Source organism: Oncorhynchus tshawytscha, linkage group LG06 (assembly GCF_018296145.1).
Source record: "Oncorhynchus tshawytscha isolate Ot180627B linkage group LG06, Otsh_v2.0, whole genome shotgun sequence".
In the NCBI taxonomy this organism is placed as follows: domain Eukaryota; kingdom Metazoa; phylum Chordata; class Actinopteri; order Salmoniformes; family Salmonidae; genus Oncorhynchus; species Oncorhynchus tshawytscha.
In genome coordinates, this window is record NC_056434.1 from 78,591,897 (window position 1) to 78,610,976 (window position 19,080).

The window sequence follows — 19,080 nt, forward strand, 5'->3', positions numbered from 1 at the left end:
CTTCTGATGTTGCCCATCCATGAGCCTATAATTTGGGCTAACTGATATTAGTCATATATTAATAAGTACATAGGGAACATGTTCCAGTTTTAGACTGAATATCATATTTCCCTCCATGCCCTTGTATAGCCCCTCTTTTTTGGTTATTGTGATGTGCTTAAAAAAAAAGAGTTAAATACCAGACTGTTTCACGCTGCGCTATCCATGCAGTAAGCTGCCAGCTTCGCAAGGCTAATTTTATTGAGCCAAACGCAAAATGAAAATGTACAAATGTTCCAAACACACATTGTATGAAAGACTGTAAACATGAAATTAAAACAAAACTCAAAAAGAAAAACAAATTCAAGAGGAATGTGTTTATTACATGCCAGACAATCATCTCCTATATGCTTCAATTTGATTTATGATACTCTTCACCATTCACCCTCAACATCTCAACAGGTAGCCCATGGAAAGTGTTTTTTAATCAGTCTTAAAGCTTCGATTGGAATATTATGTTGGAACATTAAAGTAGGCCTACCTGCATTTTTAAAAATGCAGACAGCTGACAATTCTCATCCCACTGAGTCACCAAACTCATTGGAGTCTTTCAACGGACATAGACATGACCTGGAAAGTTCAAGTATGTGACAAACAATAGGGCAATTACAGTGATTTTACATGAGTTTGCATTTCATTTATTGTAGACTATACTGAACTGGAAAATGATACAGTACGTATTTGTTTCCATAAAATAGTAGAAGGTATAATACATACATCACAATGAGGTTAGCATCGGGAATCATTATAGTGTATCAAAGTTATGCTTCTAATACAGAAGATAATGAGGCAAATCATGAGTATGTATTGCCCCATTATGTATTTTCCCTTCATTAGGTCACTTTTTCTACCTAAAAATATCACTCCCATCTTGTGATGGCCATCAACCAAGGGAATAACAGTTACTGAATCAAATTCTGAAGTCCTAAGAGCACGAAAGTGAATTCATGGTTTAACGCACACATTTATGGTACAAAAGCTCTTCCACAATTCTCAAACAGAATAACTTTTCATTTGAACTGGCATACAAAGAAAGAACACAGGCCTACAGTTCATTTCCAACTCATCAGCTTTTCGAAGAATAATACAAAAAATATACAAAGATAGAAAATCAACCTATGGTTAGAATGGATGTCCTGGTTCCATCAAAAATAAATACCATCATATTTTCTCTCTAATATCCCACTTCTATACCTCATGTTCTAAACATCAGGGTCTGTACTGGCTGTATTGTGATGGGACAGGGATGCTTCCAAATCGCTGTGGCGCTGCACCTAAGGCAGTTCTGAAACCTTGTGAGGAAGGCATCCCTGTACCCATTCCCAGGTTCATCCCTATCCCCATCCCCGGCCGGGCTAGGTCCTGGTTGAGCATGCTGGTGTAGGGGGAGGCTCTGTAGCTGAGGCCCATGCCGTAAGGCCTTTGAGGCTGGGTGTTGGGGAGCACCACAGGGTGGACATGCCTCCCAGGGGTGTTGAAGGAGAACTCTGGCGGTGGGCTGCTGGGTTTAAACGGGGTGGAGGTGAGATGATTAATGTCCTCCGAGGGTTTGGGGGGAGGGGGGACGAAGCTAGACAGGCCCCCGTAGTCAGAGGGTCTGAGTGTGCCGGCTGGGAGCGCCTCGGCCACGAGGGAAGGCCGGATCCAGTCATCCTTGAAAATCTGAACCGTCAGCGTGGACACGAGAGTGAAGAGGCGATTGGTCACATGGGCCAGCACCATCTGCTCGTTGGCATCCCGGCGTATTCTGACGTGGACGGAGCCAGCCTGTACACAAATCCAGTGGAGGAGACAAGGAGTTAAAGAGACAGTCTTTGTTTACTCTACGTCCTTCCTCCCTCTCCCTCCCTCTAGTTCTCTACCTCCCTCCAATTCGCTCGCTCACTCCCTCCCTCCCTCCCTCCCTCCCTCCCTCCCTCCAGTATGCTCTATCCCCCCATCCAGTTCACTCTATCCCTCCCTCCAGTTCGCTCTATCCCTCCCTCCAGGTCGCTCTATCCCTCCCTCCAGGTCGCACTATCCCTCCCTCCAGGTCCACTATCCCTCCCTCCAGTTCGCACTATCCCTCCCTCCAGTTCGCTCTATCCCTCCCTCCAGGTCGCTCTATCCCTCCCTCCATTCCCTCTATCCCTCCCTCCATTCCCTCTATCCCTCCCTCCAGTTCGCTCTATCCCTCCCTCCAGTTCGCTCCCTCCCTCCAGTTCGCTCTCTGCCTCCCTCCCTCCAGTTCGCTCTCTCCCTCCAGTTCGCACTCTGCCTCCCTTCCTCCAGTTTGCACTCTGCCTCCCTCCCTCCTGTTCGCACACTGCCTCCCTCCCTCCTGTTCGCACTCTGCCTCCCTCCCTCCAGTTCGCACTCTGCCTGCCTCCCTCCAGTTCGCACTCTGCCTCCCTCCAGTTCGCACTCTGCCTCCCTCCAGTTCGCACTCTGCCTCCCTCCAGTTCGCACTCTGCCTCCCTCCAGTCCGCACTCTGCCTCCCTCCAGTCCGTCCGCACTCTGACTCCCTCCCTCCAGTTCGCTCTATCCCTCCCTCCAGTTCGCTCTATCCCTCCCTCCAGTTCGCTCTATCCCTCCCTCCATTCCCTCTATCCCTCCCTCCATTCCCTCTATCCCTCCCTCCATTCCCTCTATCCCTCCCTCCATTCCCTCCTCCATTCCCTCTATCCCTCCTTCCATTCCCTCTATCCCTCACTCCAGGTCGCTCTATCCCTCCCTCCAGGTCGCACTATCCCTCCCTCCATTCCCTCTATCCTTCCCTCCATTCCCTCTATCCCTTCCTCCAGGTCGCTCTATCCCTTCCTCCAGGTCGCTCTATCCCTCCCTCCAGGTCGCTCTATCCCTCCATCCAGTTCGCTCTATCCCTCCCTCCAGTTTGCTCTATCCCTCCCTCCAGTTCGCCCTATCCCTCCCTCCAGTTCGCCCTATCCCTCTCTGTAGTTCGCTCCCTCCCTCCAGTTCGCTCTCTGCCTCCCTCCCTCCCTCCCTCCAGTTTGCTCTCTCCCTCCAGTTTGCACTCTGCCTCCCTCCCTCCTGTTCGCACTCTGCCTCCCTCCCTCCCTCCTGTTCGCACTCTGCCTCCCTCCCTCCTCCCTCCTGTTTGCACTCTGCCTCCCTCCCTCCCTCCTGTTTGCACTCTGCCTCCCTCCCTCCCTCCAGTTCTCCCTCCCTCCCTCCCTCCAGTTGCACTCTGCCTCCCTCCCTCCTCCACTCTGCCTCCCTCCCTCCTGTTCGCACTCTGCCTCCCTCCCTCCTCCAGTTCGCACTCTGCCTCCCTCCCTCCTGTTCGCACTCTGCCTCCCTCCCTCCTGTTCGCACTCTGCCTCCCTCCCTCCTGTTCGCACTCTGCCTCCCTCCCTCCTGTTCGCACTCTGCCTCCCTCCCCCTCCTGTTCGCACTCTGCCTCCCTCCCTCCTGTTCGCACACTGCCTCCCTCCCTCCTGTTCGCACACTGCCTCCCTCCCTCCAGTTCGCAATCTGCCTGCCTCCCTCCAGTTCGCACTCTGCCTCCCTCCAGTTCGCACTCTGCCTCCCTCCCTCCCTCCCTCCTGTTTGCACTCTGCCTCCCTCCCTCCCTCCAGTTCGCACTCTGCCTCCCTCCCTCCCTCCAGTTCGCACTCTGCCTCCCTCCCTCCTGTTCGCACTCTGCCTCCCTCCCTCCTGTTCGCACTCTGCCTCCCTCCCTCCTGTTCGCACTCTGCCTCCCTCCCTCCTGTTCGCACTCTGCCTCCCTCCCTCCTGTTCGCACTCTGCCTCCCTCCCTCCTGTTCGCACTCTGCCTCCCTCCCTCCTGTTCGCACTCTGCCTCCCTCCCTCCAGTTCGCACTCTGCCTCCCTCCAGTTCGCACTCTGCCTCCCTCCCTCCAGTTCGCACTCTGCCTCCCTCCCTCCTGTTCGCACTCTGCCTCCCTCCAGTTCGCACTCTGCCTCTATCCTTCCAGTTCGCCATCTCGCTCGCTCTCTGCCTCCCTCCCTCCAGTTCGCCATCTCGCTCGCTCCCTCCCTCCAGTTCGCCATCTCGCTCCTCCCTCCCTCCAGTTCGCCAACTTGCTCGCTCCCTCCCTCCAGTTCTCTGCCTCCCTCCCTCATTCGTTCTCTGCCTCCCTCCCTCCAGGTCTCTGCCTCCCTCCCTCCAGGAGTATGCCTCCCTCCCTCCCTCCCTCCCTCCAGGCCTCTGCCTCCCTCCCTCCCTCCCTCCAGGCCTCTGCCTCCCTCCCTCCAGGCCTCTGCCTCCCTCCCTCCAGTTCGCCATCTTGCTCTCTCGCTACCTTACTCCAGTTCACAATCTTGCTCACTCCCTCCCTCCAGTTCGCCATCTCGCTCATTCCCTCCCACCAAATCTCTCCCTCCCTCCAGTTCGCTCACTCCCTCCAGTTCGCCCCAGTTCCCTCCCTCCCTCCAGCTCACTCTTTCCATCCCACCCACCCTCCCTCCCACCAGTGCTTTCCCTCCCTCCCTCCCTCCCACCAGTTCGCTCCCTCCCTCCAGTTCTGACTCCCTACAGTTCTCTGCCTCGCTCCCTCACTCCCTCCCTCTCTCCAGGTCCCTCCCTCCAGTTCTATCCATCCCTCCCTCCTAACAGTTCTTTGCCTCCCTCCAGATCTCTGCCTTCCACAAGTTGACTTGCTCCCTCCCTCCCTCCCTCCCTCCCACCCACCCTCCCACCCACCAGTTCTTTCCCTCCCTCCCCCCTCCAGTTTGCTCTATCCCTCCATCCAGTTCACTCTATCCCTCCCTCCCTTCCTCCCTCCAGCTCACTCTTTCCATCCCACCCTCCCTCCCACCAGTTCTTTCCCTCCCTCCCTCCAGTTTGCTCTATCCCTCCATCCAGTTCACTCTATCCCTCCCTCCCTTCCTCTCTCCAGCTCACTCTTTCCATCCCACCCTCCCTCCCACCAGTTCTTTCCCTTCCACCAGTTAGCTTTCCTCCCTCCCACTAGTTAGCTACATTCCTCCCTCCCACCAGTTTGCTGCTACATTCCTCCCTCCCACCAGTTTGCTACATTCCTCCATCCCACCAGTTTGCTACATTCCTCCATCCCACCAGTTCGCTCCCTCCCTCCAGTTCTGACTCCCTACAGTTCTCTGCCTCGCTCCCTCACTCCCTCCCTCTCTCCAGGTCCCTCCCTCCAGTTCTATCCATCCCTCCCTCCTAACAGTTCTTTGCCTCCCTCCAGATCTCTGCCTTCCACAAGTTGACTTGATCCCTCCCTCCCTCCATCCCTCCCTCCCTCCATCCCACCAGTTCTCTCCCTCCCTCCCACCAGTTCGCTCACTCCCTCCCCCCAGTTCGCTCACTCCCTCCAGTTCTCTGCCTCCCTACAGTTCTCTGCTTCACTTCCTCCCACCAGTTCTCTGCCTTGCTCCCTCCTTCCCTCCAGTTCTCTGCCTCGCTCCCTCCCTCCCCTCCCACCAGCTCTCCCTCCCTCCCCTCAGTTTGCTCCCTTGCTCCGTCCAGTTCTCTCGCTCCCTCCCCCCAGTTTTCTCCCTCTTTCCCTCCAGTTCACTCCCTCCCGCCCCCTCTCCAGTTCACTCCATCCCTCCCGCCTAGTTCCCTCCCTCCCACCAACCCCTCCAGTTCCCTCTCTCCATCCCCCAAGTTCGCTGCTTCCCTCCCTACAGTTCTCTGCCTCCCTCCCTTCAGTTCTCTGCCTCCCTCCCTCCAGTTCTCTGCCTCCCTCCCTTCAGTTCTCTGCCTCCCTCCCTTCAGTTCTCTGCCTCCCTCCCTTCAGTTCTCTGCCTCCCTCCCTTCCCTCCTCCCTCACTTCATCCTTCCTCCAGTCCCTCCATCCTTCTCCCTCCCTCCCTCCCTCCCTCCAGTTCTCTGCCTCGCTCCATCCCTCCAGTTCGCCCCCATTTCGCTCCATTCCTCCCGCCAAGGTCCCTCCCTCCCTCTAGTTCCCTCCCTCTCTCATCCTTCTAGTTTCCTCCCTCCCTCTAGCTGTCTCTCCTGCTCCCTATAGTTCCCTCCCTCCCTCCCTCCCTCTAGTTCTCTCCCTCTACTTCCCTCCCTCCCTCATCCCTCTCCCTCCCTCCCTCATCCCTCCCTCCCTTACCTCTAGTTGTCTCCCTCCCGCGCCCCTAATAGTTGTCTCCCTCCCCCTCCCTCCCCCTCCAGTTCGCTTCCTCCCACAAGTTCTCGCTCCCTCCCTCCAGTTCTCTGCCTCGCTCCCTCCCTTCCCTCCCACCAGTTCCCTCCCTCCCACCAGCTCTCCCTCCCTCCCCTCAGTTCGCTCCCTTGCTCCCTCCAGTTCTCTCGCTCCCTCCCTCCAGTTTGCTGCCTCGCTCCCTCCTTCCGTCCAGTTCACTCCCTCCCTCCCGCCACCTCTCCAGTTCGTTCCCTCCCTCCCACCAACCCCTCCAGTTCCCTCTCTCCATCCCTCCAGTTCGCTGCCTCCCTCTCTACAGTTCTCTGCCTCCCTCTCTACAGTTCTCTGCCTCCCTCTCTACAGTTCTCTGCCTCCCTCAGTTCTTTGTCTCGCTCCCTCCAGTTCTCTTGCTCCCTTCCTCCAATTCTCTGCCTCGCTCCCTCCATCCTTTCCTCCAGTACCCTCCCTCCAGTTCTCTGCCTCGCTCCATCCCTCCAGTTCGCCCCCCCCTCCAGTTCACTCCATCCCTCCCGCCAAGGTCCCTCCCTCTCTCATTCTTCTAGTTTCCTCCCTCCCTCTAGTTGTCTCCCTCCTGCTCCCTCTAGTACTCTCACTCCCTCCCTCTAGTTGTCTCTCCCTCTACTTCCCTCCCTCCCTCCTCCCTCTAGTTCTCTCCCTCCCTCCCTTACCTCTAGTTGTCTCCCTCCCGCGCCCTAATAGTTGTCTCCCTCCCTCCCTCACGCTCCCTCTAGTTCCCTCACTCCCTCCCTCTACTTCTCTCCCTCCCTCCCCCTCTACTTCTCTCCCTCCCTCCCCCTCTACTTCCCTCTCTCCCTCCCCCTCTCCCTCATCCCTCTCTAGTTTCCACCCTCCCTCCCTCCAGTTGTCTCCCTTCCACCCTCCAGTTGTCTCCCTCCCTCTACTGGCAGTACCCTAGGGTATACAGTCTGGTGAGAACAGTGTGGCAACTGGGCACTGCAGCAACACCACTGGATAAACTTAGTCCACACAGCTCCCTCCCTCTAGTCATCTCGCTTCCTCCTAGTTCCCTCCTTCCATCCCTCTAGTTCCCTCGCTCCCTCAAGTTCCATCCCTCCCGCCAGCCATCCCTCTAGCTCCCTCCCTCCCCCTCGAATTCCCTCCTTCCCCCCTCGAGTTCCATCCCTCCCCCCTCGAGTTCCCTCCCACTCTACAGGCAGTACCCTAGGGTATACAGTCTGGCGAGAACAGTGTGTCAACTGGGCACAGCAGCAACACTACTGGATAAACAGTCCACACAGCAATTACCACAGCCAAGAAGCTGGCCCTTTTATCTATATGACAGAAGTGATGCTGTTATTGCATAATGTTACCATTATATTATGCTGCTTTTAGGCAGAGTGCAAATATGTGTTATTTCAGTGAATGAGATTTAACATCGCAGCAGACCAGACAGAATCTGTATTTAATTCCCTAATTCATTCTTACGTGAAGCAACATTTTTAGAGCCACAGACTGAATAATTCACATCTCAGGCGTTTCAATGAAACCAGAATGACTACATTTCTGTCTTTATGTGATATACCATCTGTCTCTATGCTATATACCATCTGTCTCTATGCGATATACCATCTGTCTTTATGCGATATACCATCTGTCTTTATGCTATATACCATTTCTGTCTTTATGCTATTTACCATTTATGTCCTTATGCTATATACCCTGTATTGAAGTGTGATGTGACTTCTGTCTTTTTGTGTGACTACTCAGTCTTTACAATTGGAATGAAATAACATGGCCTCCTGGAGGCAGGAGACGAGAGGCTCTGTGCTCAGAAATTTCCCCTCACCGACACAGGACTGTTTAATTACAGTGGCATCTGACCTTTGATATCCACAGCATGCTTCTTGGACACAAAAGAATACATGGGACTATGCTTGTGTAAGGCAATCTAGTACATGATCATATCACCCTAACCCTATCATTTAGAAATAAGCAATGCATTCCTGTCAGTCAAAAACAAGTTGGAGGCAGTTAAAAGTCTTAAATCAACAGAGAAATTGCAACGCATGAGAAACTTGTCCCCTTTTCATTTGAGTGAGCAAATCCTTGCCAATTGTTCGTAAACAACAAGGGGGCCACTAAACTAAATGATGAGGGTGAGTGGCGTTCTCTTTGTGTTCCTGGCATCTGGTGGGGGGAGCCGGCAGAGGAAACAGAGCGTGGTGCATAGCACTGGGAGTCTGCTGGGTAAAATGAGGACAACAGTGACAAAACCATGATGACGTACCAGAGAGCCAAAGCCAACCGTCCAGAAGTGCTCGTTACGGACCTCCAGGACCCCCTCCAGAGTGGAGACCTGAAGGGGGAGAACGTACAATTTTACACATGTACAGTGGGAGAGAGGCCATGAGGGCAGAGATCGACAACTTCCTATCAACGGTTGTAGAGACCAGTTGACCGTGTAACCCCAGTCAACTGGCATGGTTTGCAAAAACTATAACTAGATCTATTTAGAACATGGATGGGATCCCAATCAGGATAGGATCCCAACAATAGGATCCCAAAGGCTGTAGGGAATCATTGTAAGTTGTTGCACACTGTGAAAAACACAACAAATCTAAAATATAAAACACAGAGACCAAAATTGGCAACAATGCATGTGGTACATGTAAAATGTTTTGCTGTCTTTAGGCAGTGAAACCAATAAGACGGGCTCGACCTATAGTAATAGAAAAGAGGCCAATGAGGACAACCCTCTGCAAACACATCACTGAGTGTCATTAGGAGTAAAGATGAGAAGTCCCCATTGGCTACCCACTTTGCCTTCCGCAACCATAGGGAAAACAGAATAAAAAATAAAAAGTAATTCCGTTGAGTAAAGCCTTAAAAAGGACAGTTGAAAGAATAATGAAGTGTAAACCCCGGCACTGCATGATAAAAAGCTGAGGGACGGAGCTGGAGAAATGTAACCCCTCTGAAATTCATAGACAGAGCTATAGATGCAAACACTGACCATCCATAATATCAAAGTCATAGTTTTAACCATGTTGAGGCTACATAGTGTTTATTTACATTTACTTTCTTTACGAACATTGGAGTAAAACAAGCTAATAGTTTGGGTTCTGATGGGGTACGACAGTTGAACTAAGCTCATGACGTTATATTCAAGAATCAAATGGGTACATATCATTCATTTATACGTTTCTTTTTTAAATGGATGAAACAGCAGATTGCTCTTTTAATGAGGAAATAACCTGTTTTCTGTAAACTGTTTGATCACTGTGTAAATATCCCTGTATTATGTAAATAGTTGATATGTATTCCGTCTCACATGTCTTATTATTAACATGTATTTCATGTCTAGCTGTAGCATTATATGAACATTCCATTAACCTTGTTATATTGTTATAATTAGGATTACTTCACTAGGGTTGTCCTCATTTGACCTCCCATCCTGTTTCTAAGGGACAATCTTGGACTGGAAAAAAAACAAAGCATTCACCGTCCCCACACCCCCACTTGTTTTGAAAAATACCTGAGGGATGGTGCTGGAGAAGTGTAACCACTCAGATTTGTAGACAGAGCGATATATGCAAGGACTGACCATCCTCGTGATTAAAATGACAATTTATGTTGTATTCCCACACATCTGTAAATGAAAGCAGATGTTACTCAACCCATATGAGTGTTCTAAGTCTTACCTCTCTGAGCAATTTGTCAAGCTGACCGATGACATGGGATGGAGTGGTCTAAAGAGGAGAGCACAACGCAAACACAGCACAAAGTCCAATAAGTCAATTAGTTACTGAGTTAAATTCCATCAAAGAACATACTCTCTTACAACAAACAGTGCGAGCCAAACAGAATTTGGACCGAACATATCTCACAATCATTCCAAGAGATAAGTATTGAGTTACAGTATGGTTGTCTGATCCACGTCACGTCCTAAAGAGAATTCAACGATCCAGTCCAGTTTAGACTGTGGACCTGTTTGGATAGCCTACCTGAAGGAGCACCTTCCCGCTGTACACGCTCATAGGATACATGGTGCCAAAGATCATGAGGCCAATGGCCACTGCCGAGGCCGTGTCCACAGCATTGTAATTACTGCAGTCAGAGAGTTATAAAGTTAGGAGCACATACACTATTTGCAGTGCCTTCAGAAAGTATTTATACTCCTTAACTTATTCCACATTTTGTTGTTTCTCACCCATCTACACACAATACTACACACAATACCCCTATAATGACAAAGTGGAAACATATTTTTTTAAATTTTTTTAAAATTTGTTCAAATGTATTGAAAATGAAACACAGAAATATCTAATTTACACAACTATTCACACCTCTGAGTCAATTAATACATGTTAGAATCATCTTTGGCAGTGATTACAGCTGTGAGTAAGAGCTTTGCACACCTGGATGTACAATATATGCACATTCTGTCAAATTGGTTGTTGATCAAGCCATTTTCAAGTCTTGCCATAGATTTTCAAGATGATTTAAGTCAAAACTGTAGTTAGGCCACTCAGGAACATTCAATGTCGTCTTGGTTAGCAACTCCAGTATTTGGTCTTGTGTTTTAGGGTATTGTCCTGGTGAAAGGTGAATTTGTCTCCCCGTGTCTGTTAGAAAGCAGACAGAACCAGATTTTCCTCTAGGATTTTGCCTGTGCTTAGCTCTATTCTGTTTCTTTGTTTCCTAAAAAATCCCTTGTTTTTGCAGATGACAAGCATACCCATAACATGATGCAGCCACCACTATGCTTGAAAATATGAAGAGTGGTACTCAGTGATGTGTTGGCTTTACCCCAAACATAATACTTCATATTCAGGACATAAATGTAATTTCTTTGCCACATTTTTTGCCGTTTTACTTTAGTGCCTTATTGCAAACAGGATGCATATTTTGGAATATTTTTATTCAATACAGACTTCCTTTTCACTGTCATTTAGGTTAGTTTTGTGGAGTAACTACAATGTTGTTGATCCATCCTCAGTTCTCCCATCACAGCCATTAAACTCTGTTTTATAGTCACCTTTGGTCTCATGGTGAAATCCCTGAGCAGTGTCCTTCCTCTCTGGCAACGGAGTTAGGAAGGATGCCTGTATCTTTGTAATCCAAACTATAATTAATAACTTCAACATGCTCGAAGGGATATTCAATGTCTGCTTTTTGATTTTTTTTGAACCCATCTACCAATAGGTGGTCTTTTTTGAGAGGCATTGGAAAACCTCCCTGGTTGTTGTGGTGGAATCGGTGTTTGAAATTCACTGATTGACTGAGCGACCTTACAGTTAATTGAATATGTGGGGTACAGAGATGAGGTAGTCATGAATTGTTAAACACAAACACAGAGTGAGTCCATGCAACTTATTGTGACTTGTTAAGCACATTTTTACTCCTGAACTTATTTACAGTAGACTTGCCATAAAGTGGTTGACTCAAGACATTTCAGCTTTTCATTTGGATTTGTAAACATTTTTAAAAACACTGACATTAAGGGGTATTGTGTATAGGCCAGTGACACAATATTTCAATCCATTTTAAAATTGAAGCTGTAGTAACATGACAAAATGTGGAAAAAGTCCAGGGGTGTGAATACTTTCTGAAGGCACTGCATGTCAGGAGTTTTCATGGAGGTTGATAACAGGAGGAGGTCACACACACAGCAGGCAGATAAAGGCTTTGTGAGAACACATTATTCAGAGTACACATTCTTCGTCATACCCAGTCTCGATTTATAACTTCCCCTGAATCCACTAACTAATGTCATTACACTGTGTCGGAGGGGTGGACTTACTTGATCTCTATGAGCATGTAGGTGATGCTGAGTGAGAGAGCTCCGGCCACGTTGATTAAGACAAATGGATTCATTCGAGGCAGGAGGACACTGCTGAGGCCAGGGATAATCCCACACAAACTGAAAACATACAAAATAAGATTACTATACAAAGCCAGTCAACCCTTCAGTTTTGCTCCAAATTGATAAAAAGTGTCTAAACTGGTTAGAGTTACTTTGACAACACATATTACTAAAGGGTAACTGAAGAAATCACACAAACATTCCAAGACAGGAAGCACCTGTAATATACATATCCATCTTAAAAGTGAAAACATTAATATTGCTGAGATTAAGTGTTTGTAATGTTCCAAAAATATGTTATATGCATCCAGCACTCACATCCAGCACTCACATTTATCCAGTGTGACATCCAGCACTCACATTTATCCAGTGTGACATCCAGCACTCACATTTATCCAGTGTGACATCCAGCACTCACATTTACCCAGTGTGACATCCAGCACTCACATTTAGCCCAGTTTTCTATTTGAAGTGATGTACACAGGTTTTGGCAAAGCATTTAAAAAAAAAAAAAAGTCCTGATTAGTTAAATACTGAGAAGATACATTTTTTATATATATTCTTGGGACTCGTCAATGTATTATTTTACAGACAGGTGGCTGCATTCGTTCTGTGTTTTTGGATCAGATATGACATTTTCTGTTTGGAATGTGCTGCACTGTGTTCATAAATTACCAATTTCTGATCTAATTCAAATGTCGTGCTTTCATAATGCCATTGTCATATAAATGGGCATTAAACATTCATGTGTGTTGCTTTTCAGCATGCGACTGAAAGAAATACATTGCTCTCATTTCCCAATAAAAAACAACAACAAATCCCTATAGTGAATGGAACCCCCTCTTACAGCTGTTTTGAGATGAGACAGTGCGCATGGTTTACAGATCAGTCATGTGTGTTTATTCAGAAATGTTAATTCAGTGCATTAGGAGGTGTAGCCTGTCGGAGTAGGCGTGATTATATGATAGGAAGTGACGGCCTGCTCAGACAGAGGGGTGCTGTGTCTGAGACCATACAGCATACTCATCAGCATCAGTAGAGGGAAACGAGTTAATTCACATTTGGCCAGCGCGACGCCGAGCACTCCCATTTGGCCAGCGCGACGCCGAGCACTCCCATTTGGCCAGCGCGACGCCGAGCACTCCCATTTGGCCAGCGCGACGCCGAGAACTCCCATTTGGCCAGCGTGACGTCGAGAACACCCAATCCCATTTGGCCAGCGCGACGCCGAGCACTCCCATTTGGCCAGCGCAACGTCGAGAACTCCCATTTGGCCAGCGCGACGTCGAACTCCCATTTGAACTCCCATTTGGCCAGCGCGACGTCGAGAACTCCCATTTGGCCAGCGCGACGTCGAGAACTCCCATTTTTGGCCAGCGCGCGCGACGTCTAGAACTCCCATTTGGCCAGCGCAACGAGAACTCCCATTTGAGAACTCCCATTTGGCCAGCGCAACGTCGAGAACTCCCATTTGGCCAGCGCAACGTCGAGAACTCCCATTTGGCCAGCGCGACGTCGAGAAATCCCATTTGGTCAGCGCGACGTCGAGAACTCCCATTTGGCCAGCGCGACGTCGAGAACTCCCATTTGGCCAGCGCTCCCATTTGACGTCGAGAACTCCCATTTGGCCAGCGCTCCCATTTGACGTCGAGAACTCCCATTTGGCCAGCGCGACGTCGAGAACTCCCATTTGGCCAGCGCGACGTTGAGAACTCCCATTTTTGGCCAGCGCGACGTTGAGAACTCCCATTTTTGGCCAGCGCAACGTCGAGAACTCCCATTTGGCCAGCGCAACGTCGAGAACTCCCATTTGGCCAGCGCAACGTCGAGAACTCCCATTTGGCCAGCGCAACGTCGAAAACTCCCATTTGGCCAGCGCGACGTTGAGAACTCCCATTTGGCCAGCGCGACGCCGAGAACTCCCATTTGGCCAGCGCGACGTCGAGAACTCCCATTTGGCCAGCGTGACGTCGAGCACTCCCATTTATCCCCGTTTTCTATTTGAAGCGATGTACACAGATTTTGGCATATCATTATTTGGAATAGATCATGATTAGATAAATACTGAGAAGATGAATTCTATATACTGTGTTTAAACTGCATCACTGTCCAATGTCAACCTCATAGAAGACATGCAAGGATACTAGTCCTCTGATGTCCAACAAGGACACAATAGGCATACTTTTTAAAAGAAAAAGCATTAACATAAAGAAGCTTGACCTCCGGTCACTCAATTTGAAGCCAACATTTTTTTTGGGGGGGGGGGTGATGGGTGAGCGGGAAGCAGGATTTACAATCCCAATAATCTCTTTATCTCCCCGCTGCAATTATATAATTTGAGTATTTGGGAAACGGTCGTGTGATTCCCTGGCCGCCTGTCTGCACAGTCTGTGCGGACGGCACTGCCTAGAGAGAGAGTAGGAAGGAAAGAGAGAGAGAGTAGGAGGGAGACAGAAGGAGAGAGAACACTGTGTGGATAGAGGGAGCTTTGTTCCAGAGTTTGTTTAATCCTACCCACTGGAGACAGAAATTGTGGGATTATGGTGAGACAAACAAACACTTGATATGATGTATGTTGACTATAAATACAGACTAAACGGAGTTGCCCAAATAATTGTACACCATGGACTAGCTCCAAGGGTTATATAATGTCTACCCACCAAACACCAGAAAGGCTAGTGTGGTCCACAGACATGCATGACACAATTATGGCAGATAATAAAACGATGAGTAAAAGTCATCCGGGAAATCCTGTTCACTGTGCCTTCTACTCAGATCAATCAGAACTTTACTCGGTTGTATATAATAGGTGCTGTTTCCCTAGGTAATCTGAAGTGGGTGGGATTCAGATGAGGCTGGTGGGAGGAGCTATAAGAGGACAGTCTCATTGTAAATGGCTGGAATGGGTGATTGATTCCATTCCAGCCACTAGAATGAGCCCATCCTCCTATAGCTCCTCCATCAGCCTCAGACTGGTAGGATTGTATGTATATTTCTCTAATCAGGAGGGAATGTGTCAGAAAGCAACTTCATCATATTTGGGGTTTTATAAATCGATTGGGACTTCAGTCATGGCCAACTGCACAGTCACAGAATCAATCTTACTTAGGCCTAGTTGTGTTTCATAGAGTGCTACTGGTCTATTCTATGGGATCATGTATGTTTGTAAACATTCTCAGGTTATTATAGCCATGAGGGAATGCCTGCATAAGAAAAGCTAAATATAGCCGGCCCTGCAATGAGGTAGCGGCTTGTTTCACCTGACCTTAAGCAGCTCATTCACATATCCCATTAGGAGGTTGGGGGAGGGGGGTGTTATTTTTCAAATGAGTCCTCCTACTCTAAACATGACTCAGCCTTTTGTGATTTTCCACTTCCTGAGTGGGCAGCTTCCATACCGGGGCACCAGCAGAGACTGTAAAGGTGCAAGATGATCTCAACACTGGACTGAAACAAAACCCACCAACATTCATTATTTAGACAAAACAAGTGAGGCGATTCATCATCCTGGAAGATAGTGTATGAGGGGTGGAGAGGAGTTTCACTGCACAGTCTCCAGAGGTGACGGCCAGGAGCAGGAACTGAAAGCATCCAGCAGGTCTTAACCTCAGGGCGAGGGCACACAGCACAATATGGTGGAAGTGAAAGGGAAGATAAGAGTTTCACCTCTGACCTCTACAGGTAGGTTTGGCCTGAGGGGGTCATTTTAATACATGGGAAATGACATGACACCAGCCCTTGCTTCTCATACCTTACAAACATCCCAAGCCCAATCAATTAAGCCAATACTTTTCCCTAACAAAGACACTCTGTAAAGTTTTGCTGAATATACTACACCCCATGTCGTGTATATTTCATTTATCCTTTAACCTCAATTTAACTGGGACAGACTGCTAGTTATATTACACACACACTGTGGTGCATCCATCTCCTGAGGGATTCTTGGGAGGGAAACTGTCCACTTGTGGACTAAAGGGAAAAACAAGGAGGATCGAAACAGCAGGATGACTCACTGAAAGGGAATCTTACCTTCGAGTTAGGTCTGCGACATGCTCCTGGAGCCAACTGGTGCTGGCAGCTGTTGGGGGGATGGGGGAGAGAGAAGACAGAGACAGACGACAGGGGTAAGAGTTAGACACAGGCGGAGAGCATCACTCTAGCAGCCCTTATCTGCAGTCTGTTCCCATACGTCTTTCGTTGCGGCGGTAACAGAAGCCTGAGTGCTATTTGAGCGGAGCGTGTCCTCTGAGCTGTCCACCCCACAGGATGGCTTACCCTCACAGATGACTGACCAGAGGAGGGCACAGATATTCTTTTAGAGCATCCCACCGCCATCTGGGATGTTTAAACACAAATGGCTATAGAGCAAACCTCTCAGTCTATGTCACAGAAATGTAGGCTAGTGGTTTAGGTAGATAAGTGAAAGAGACTAGAAACAAGCCTTAGTAGAAAATAACAACACACAAGGCTACATCCAGTGATGGCTGAGACCAGCTTAACATAAATTGAGACAATATAATTTCCCCCTCCCACAAATACAATCTATACTCTAAAAGACAATTCAGGAAGGAAAATATAGTATGTACACTACATGACCAAAAGTATGTGAAGATCTGCTTGTTGAACATCTCATTCCAAAATCATGGGCATTAATATGGAGTTGGTCCCCCCCTTTCCTGCTATAACAGCCTCCACTCTTCTGGGAAGGCTTTCCACTAGATGTTGGAACATTGCTGCGGGGGACTTGCTTCCATTCAGCAACAAGAGCATTAGAGAGGTCGGGCACTGATGTGGGGCGATTTAGGCCTGGCTCGCAGTCGGCGTTCCAAATCATCCCAAGGTATTTGATAGGGTTGAGGTCAGGGCTCTGTGCAGGCCAGTCAAGTTCTTCCACACTGACCTCAACAAACCATTTCTGTACGGACCTCGATTTGTGCACGGGGGCATTGTCATACCCAAACTGTTGCCACAAAGTTGGAAGCACAGAATCGTCTAGAATGTCATTGTATGCTGTAGCATTAAGATTTCCATGCACAGGAACTAAGGGTCCTAGCCCGAACCATGAAAAACAGCCAAAGACCATTACTCCCCCTCCACCAAACTTTATACTATGCATTGGGGCAGTTAGCGTTCTCCTTGCATCCGCCAAACTTTGATTTGTCCGTTGGACTACCAGATGGTGAAGCATGATTCATCACTCCAGAGAACGTGTTTCCACTGCTCTCGAGTTCAATGGTGGCGAGTTTTACACCACTCCAGCCAACAATAGGCATTACGCATGATGATCTAGGCTTGTGTGCGGCTGCTCGGCCATGGAAACCCATTTCATAAAGCTCCAGACAAACAGTTATTGTGCTGACGTTGCTTCCAGTTTTTATGCGCTACACGCTTCAGCGGTCCCGTTCTGTGAGCTTGTGTGGCCTATCACTTCGCGGCTGAGCCGTTGTTGCTCCGAGATGTTTCCACTTCACAATAACAGCACTTACAGTTGACCGGGCAACTCCAGCAGGGCAGAAGTTTGCCAAACTGACTTGTTGGAAAGGTGGCATCCTATGACGGCGCCACGTTGAAAGTCACTGAGCTCTTCAGTACGGGCCATTTCTACTGCCAATGTTAGGCTATGGAGATTGCATGGCAGTGTGCTCGATTTTATATACCTGTCAGCAATGAGTGTGGCTGAAAGAGCCGATGACACTAATTTGAAGGCGTGTCCACTTACTTTTGGCCATGAAGTGTATGTCAACAACTGTTCTATGGATGTGCGTGCGTGCGTATATATATATGTGTGTGTGTGTGTGTGTGTGTTTGTGTATATGAATGGGAGGGTGAGGGATGGTGAATATGAATGCGTAGGAGGGTGGGTGAATACGGTATATGTTGGGTGGGAATGAATGAGAATGGGTGTAAGTCTGCCGGAGGTACAGTAAGGAGGGTGGACAAGGATGGGAGGGCGGGACAAGCTTAGGTTGGGTGGGCAAGGATGGGAGGTTGGGACAAGCTTAGGTTGGCTGGGCAAGGATGGGAGGTCGGGACAAGCTTAGCTTGGCTGGGCAAGGATGGGAGGTTGGGACAAGCTTAGCTTGGCTGGGCAAGGATGGGAGGTTGGGACAAGCTTAGCTTGGCTGGGCAAGGATGGGAGGTTGGGACAAGCTTAGGTTGGGTGGGCAAGGATGGGAGGTCGGGACAAGCTTAGGTTGGGTGGGCAAGGATGGGAGGTCGGGACAAGCTTAGCTTGGCTGGGCAAGGATGGGAGGTTGGGACAAGCTTAGGTTGGGTGGGCAAGGATGGGGGGTAGGGTCAAGCTTAGGTTGGGTGGGCAAGACTGGGAGGTTGGGACAAGCTTAGCTTGGCAAGGATGGGAGGTTGGGACAAGCTTAGCTTGGCTGGGCAAGGATGGGAGGTTGGGACAAGCTTAGCTTGGCTGGGCAAGGATGGGAGGTCGGGACAAGCTTAGCTTGGGTGGGCAAGGATGGGAGGTTGGGACAAGCTTAGCTTGGCTGGGCAAGGATGGGAGGTTGGGACAAGCTTAGCTTGGCTGGGCAAGGATGGGAGGTTGGGACAAGCTTAGGTTGGGTGGGCAAGGATGGGAGGTCGGGACAAGCTTAGGTTGGGTGGGCAAGGATGGGAGGTCGGGACAAGCTTAGCTTGGCTGGGCAAGGATGGGAGGTTGGGACAAGCTTAGGTTGGGTGGGCAAGGATGGGGGTAGGGTCAAGCTTAGGTTGGGTGGGCAAGAATGGGAGGTTGGGACAAGCTTAGCTTGGCAAGGATGGGAGGTTGGGACAAGCTTAGCTTGGCTGGGCAAGGATGGGAGGTTGGGACAAGCTTAGCTTGGCTGGGCAAGGATGGGAGGTTGGGACAAGTTTAGCTTGGCAAGGATGGGAGGTTGGGACAAGCTTAGCTTGGCTGGGCAAGGATGGGAGGTTGGGACAAGCTTAGCTTGGCTGGGCAAGGATGGGAGGTCGGGACAAGCTTAGCTTGGGTGGGCAAGGATGGGAGGTTGGGACACGCTTAGCTTGGCAAGGATGGGAGAGAGGGACATGCTTATTTGGGACTAGGGTGTGTTAGGACAAGCTTGGCTTGAGTTGGGTAAAGGGGGGAGAAAATA

At 49.4% G+C, this 19,080-nt stretch overlaps 1 protein-coding gene across 2 annotated transcripts in view; it reads right to left on the reverse strand.

Annotated features, from left to right (window-relative positions):
• Nucleotides 1-222: 222 nt before the first annotated feature.
• LOC112253137 (zinc transporter 6) overlaps nucleotides 223-19,080 on the reverse strand; it is a 69,721-nt gene continuing 50,863 nt past the window's right edge. For both annotated transcript variants that reach the window (XM_024425096.2, XM_024425097.2), the window contains 6 exons: nucleotides 16,004-16,052; nucleotides 11,912-12,031; nucleotides 10,113-10,215; nucleotides 9,810-9,857; nucleotides 8,396-8,464; nucleotides 223-1,806 (listed from right to left, as the gene is read on the reverse strand). In XM_024425096.2, coding sequence (XP_024280864.1) covers nucleotides 1,249-1,806; nucleotides 8,396-8,464; nucleotides 9,810-9,857; nucleotides 10,113-10,215; nucleotides 11,912-12,031; nucleotides 16,004-16,052 — 947 coding nt within the window. In that variant the 3' untranslated portion in view covers nucleotides 223-1,248. The remainder of the gene's footprint in view (nucleotides 1,807-8,395; nucleotides 8,465-9,809; nucleotides 9,858-10,112; nucleotides 10,216-11,911; nucleotides 12,032-16,003; nucleotides 16,053-19,080) is intronic.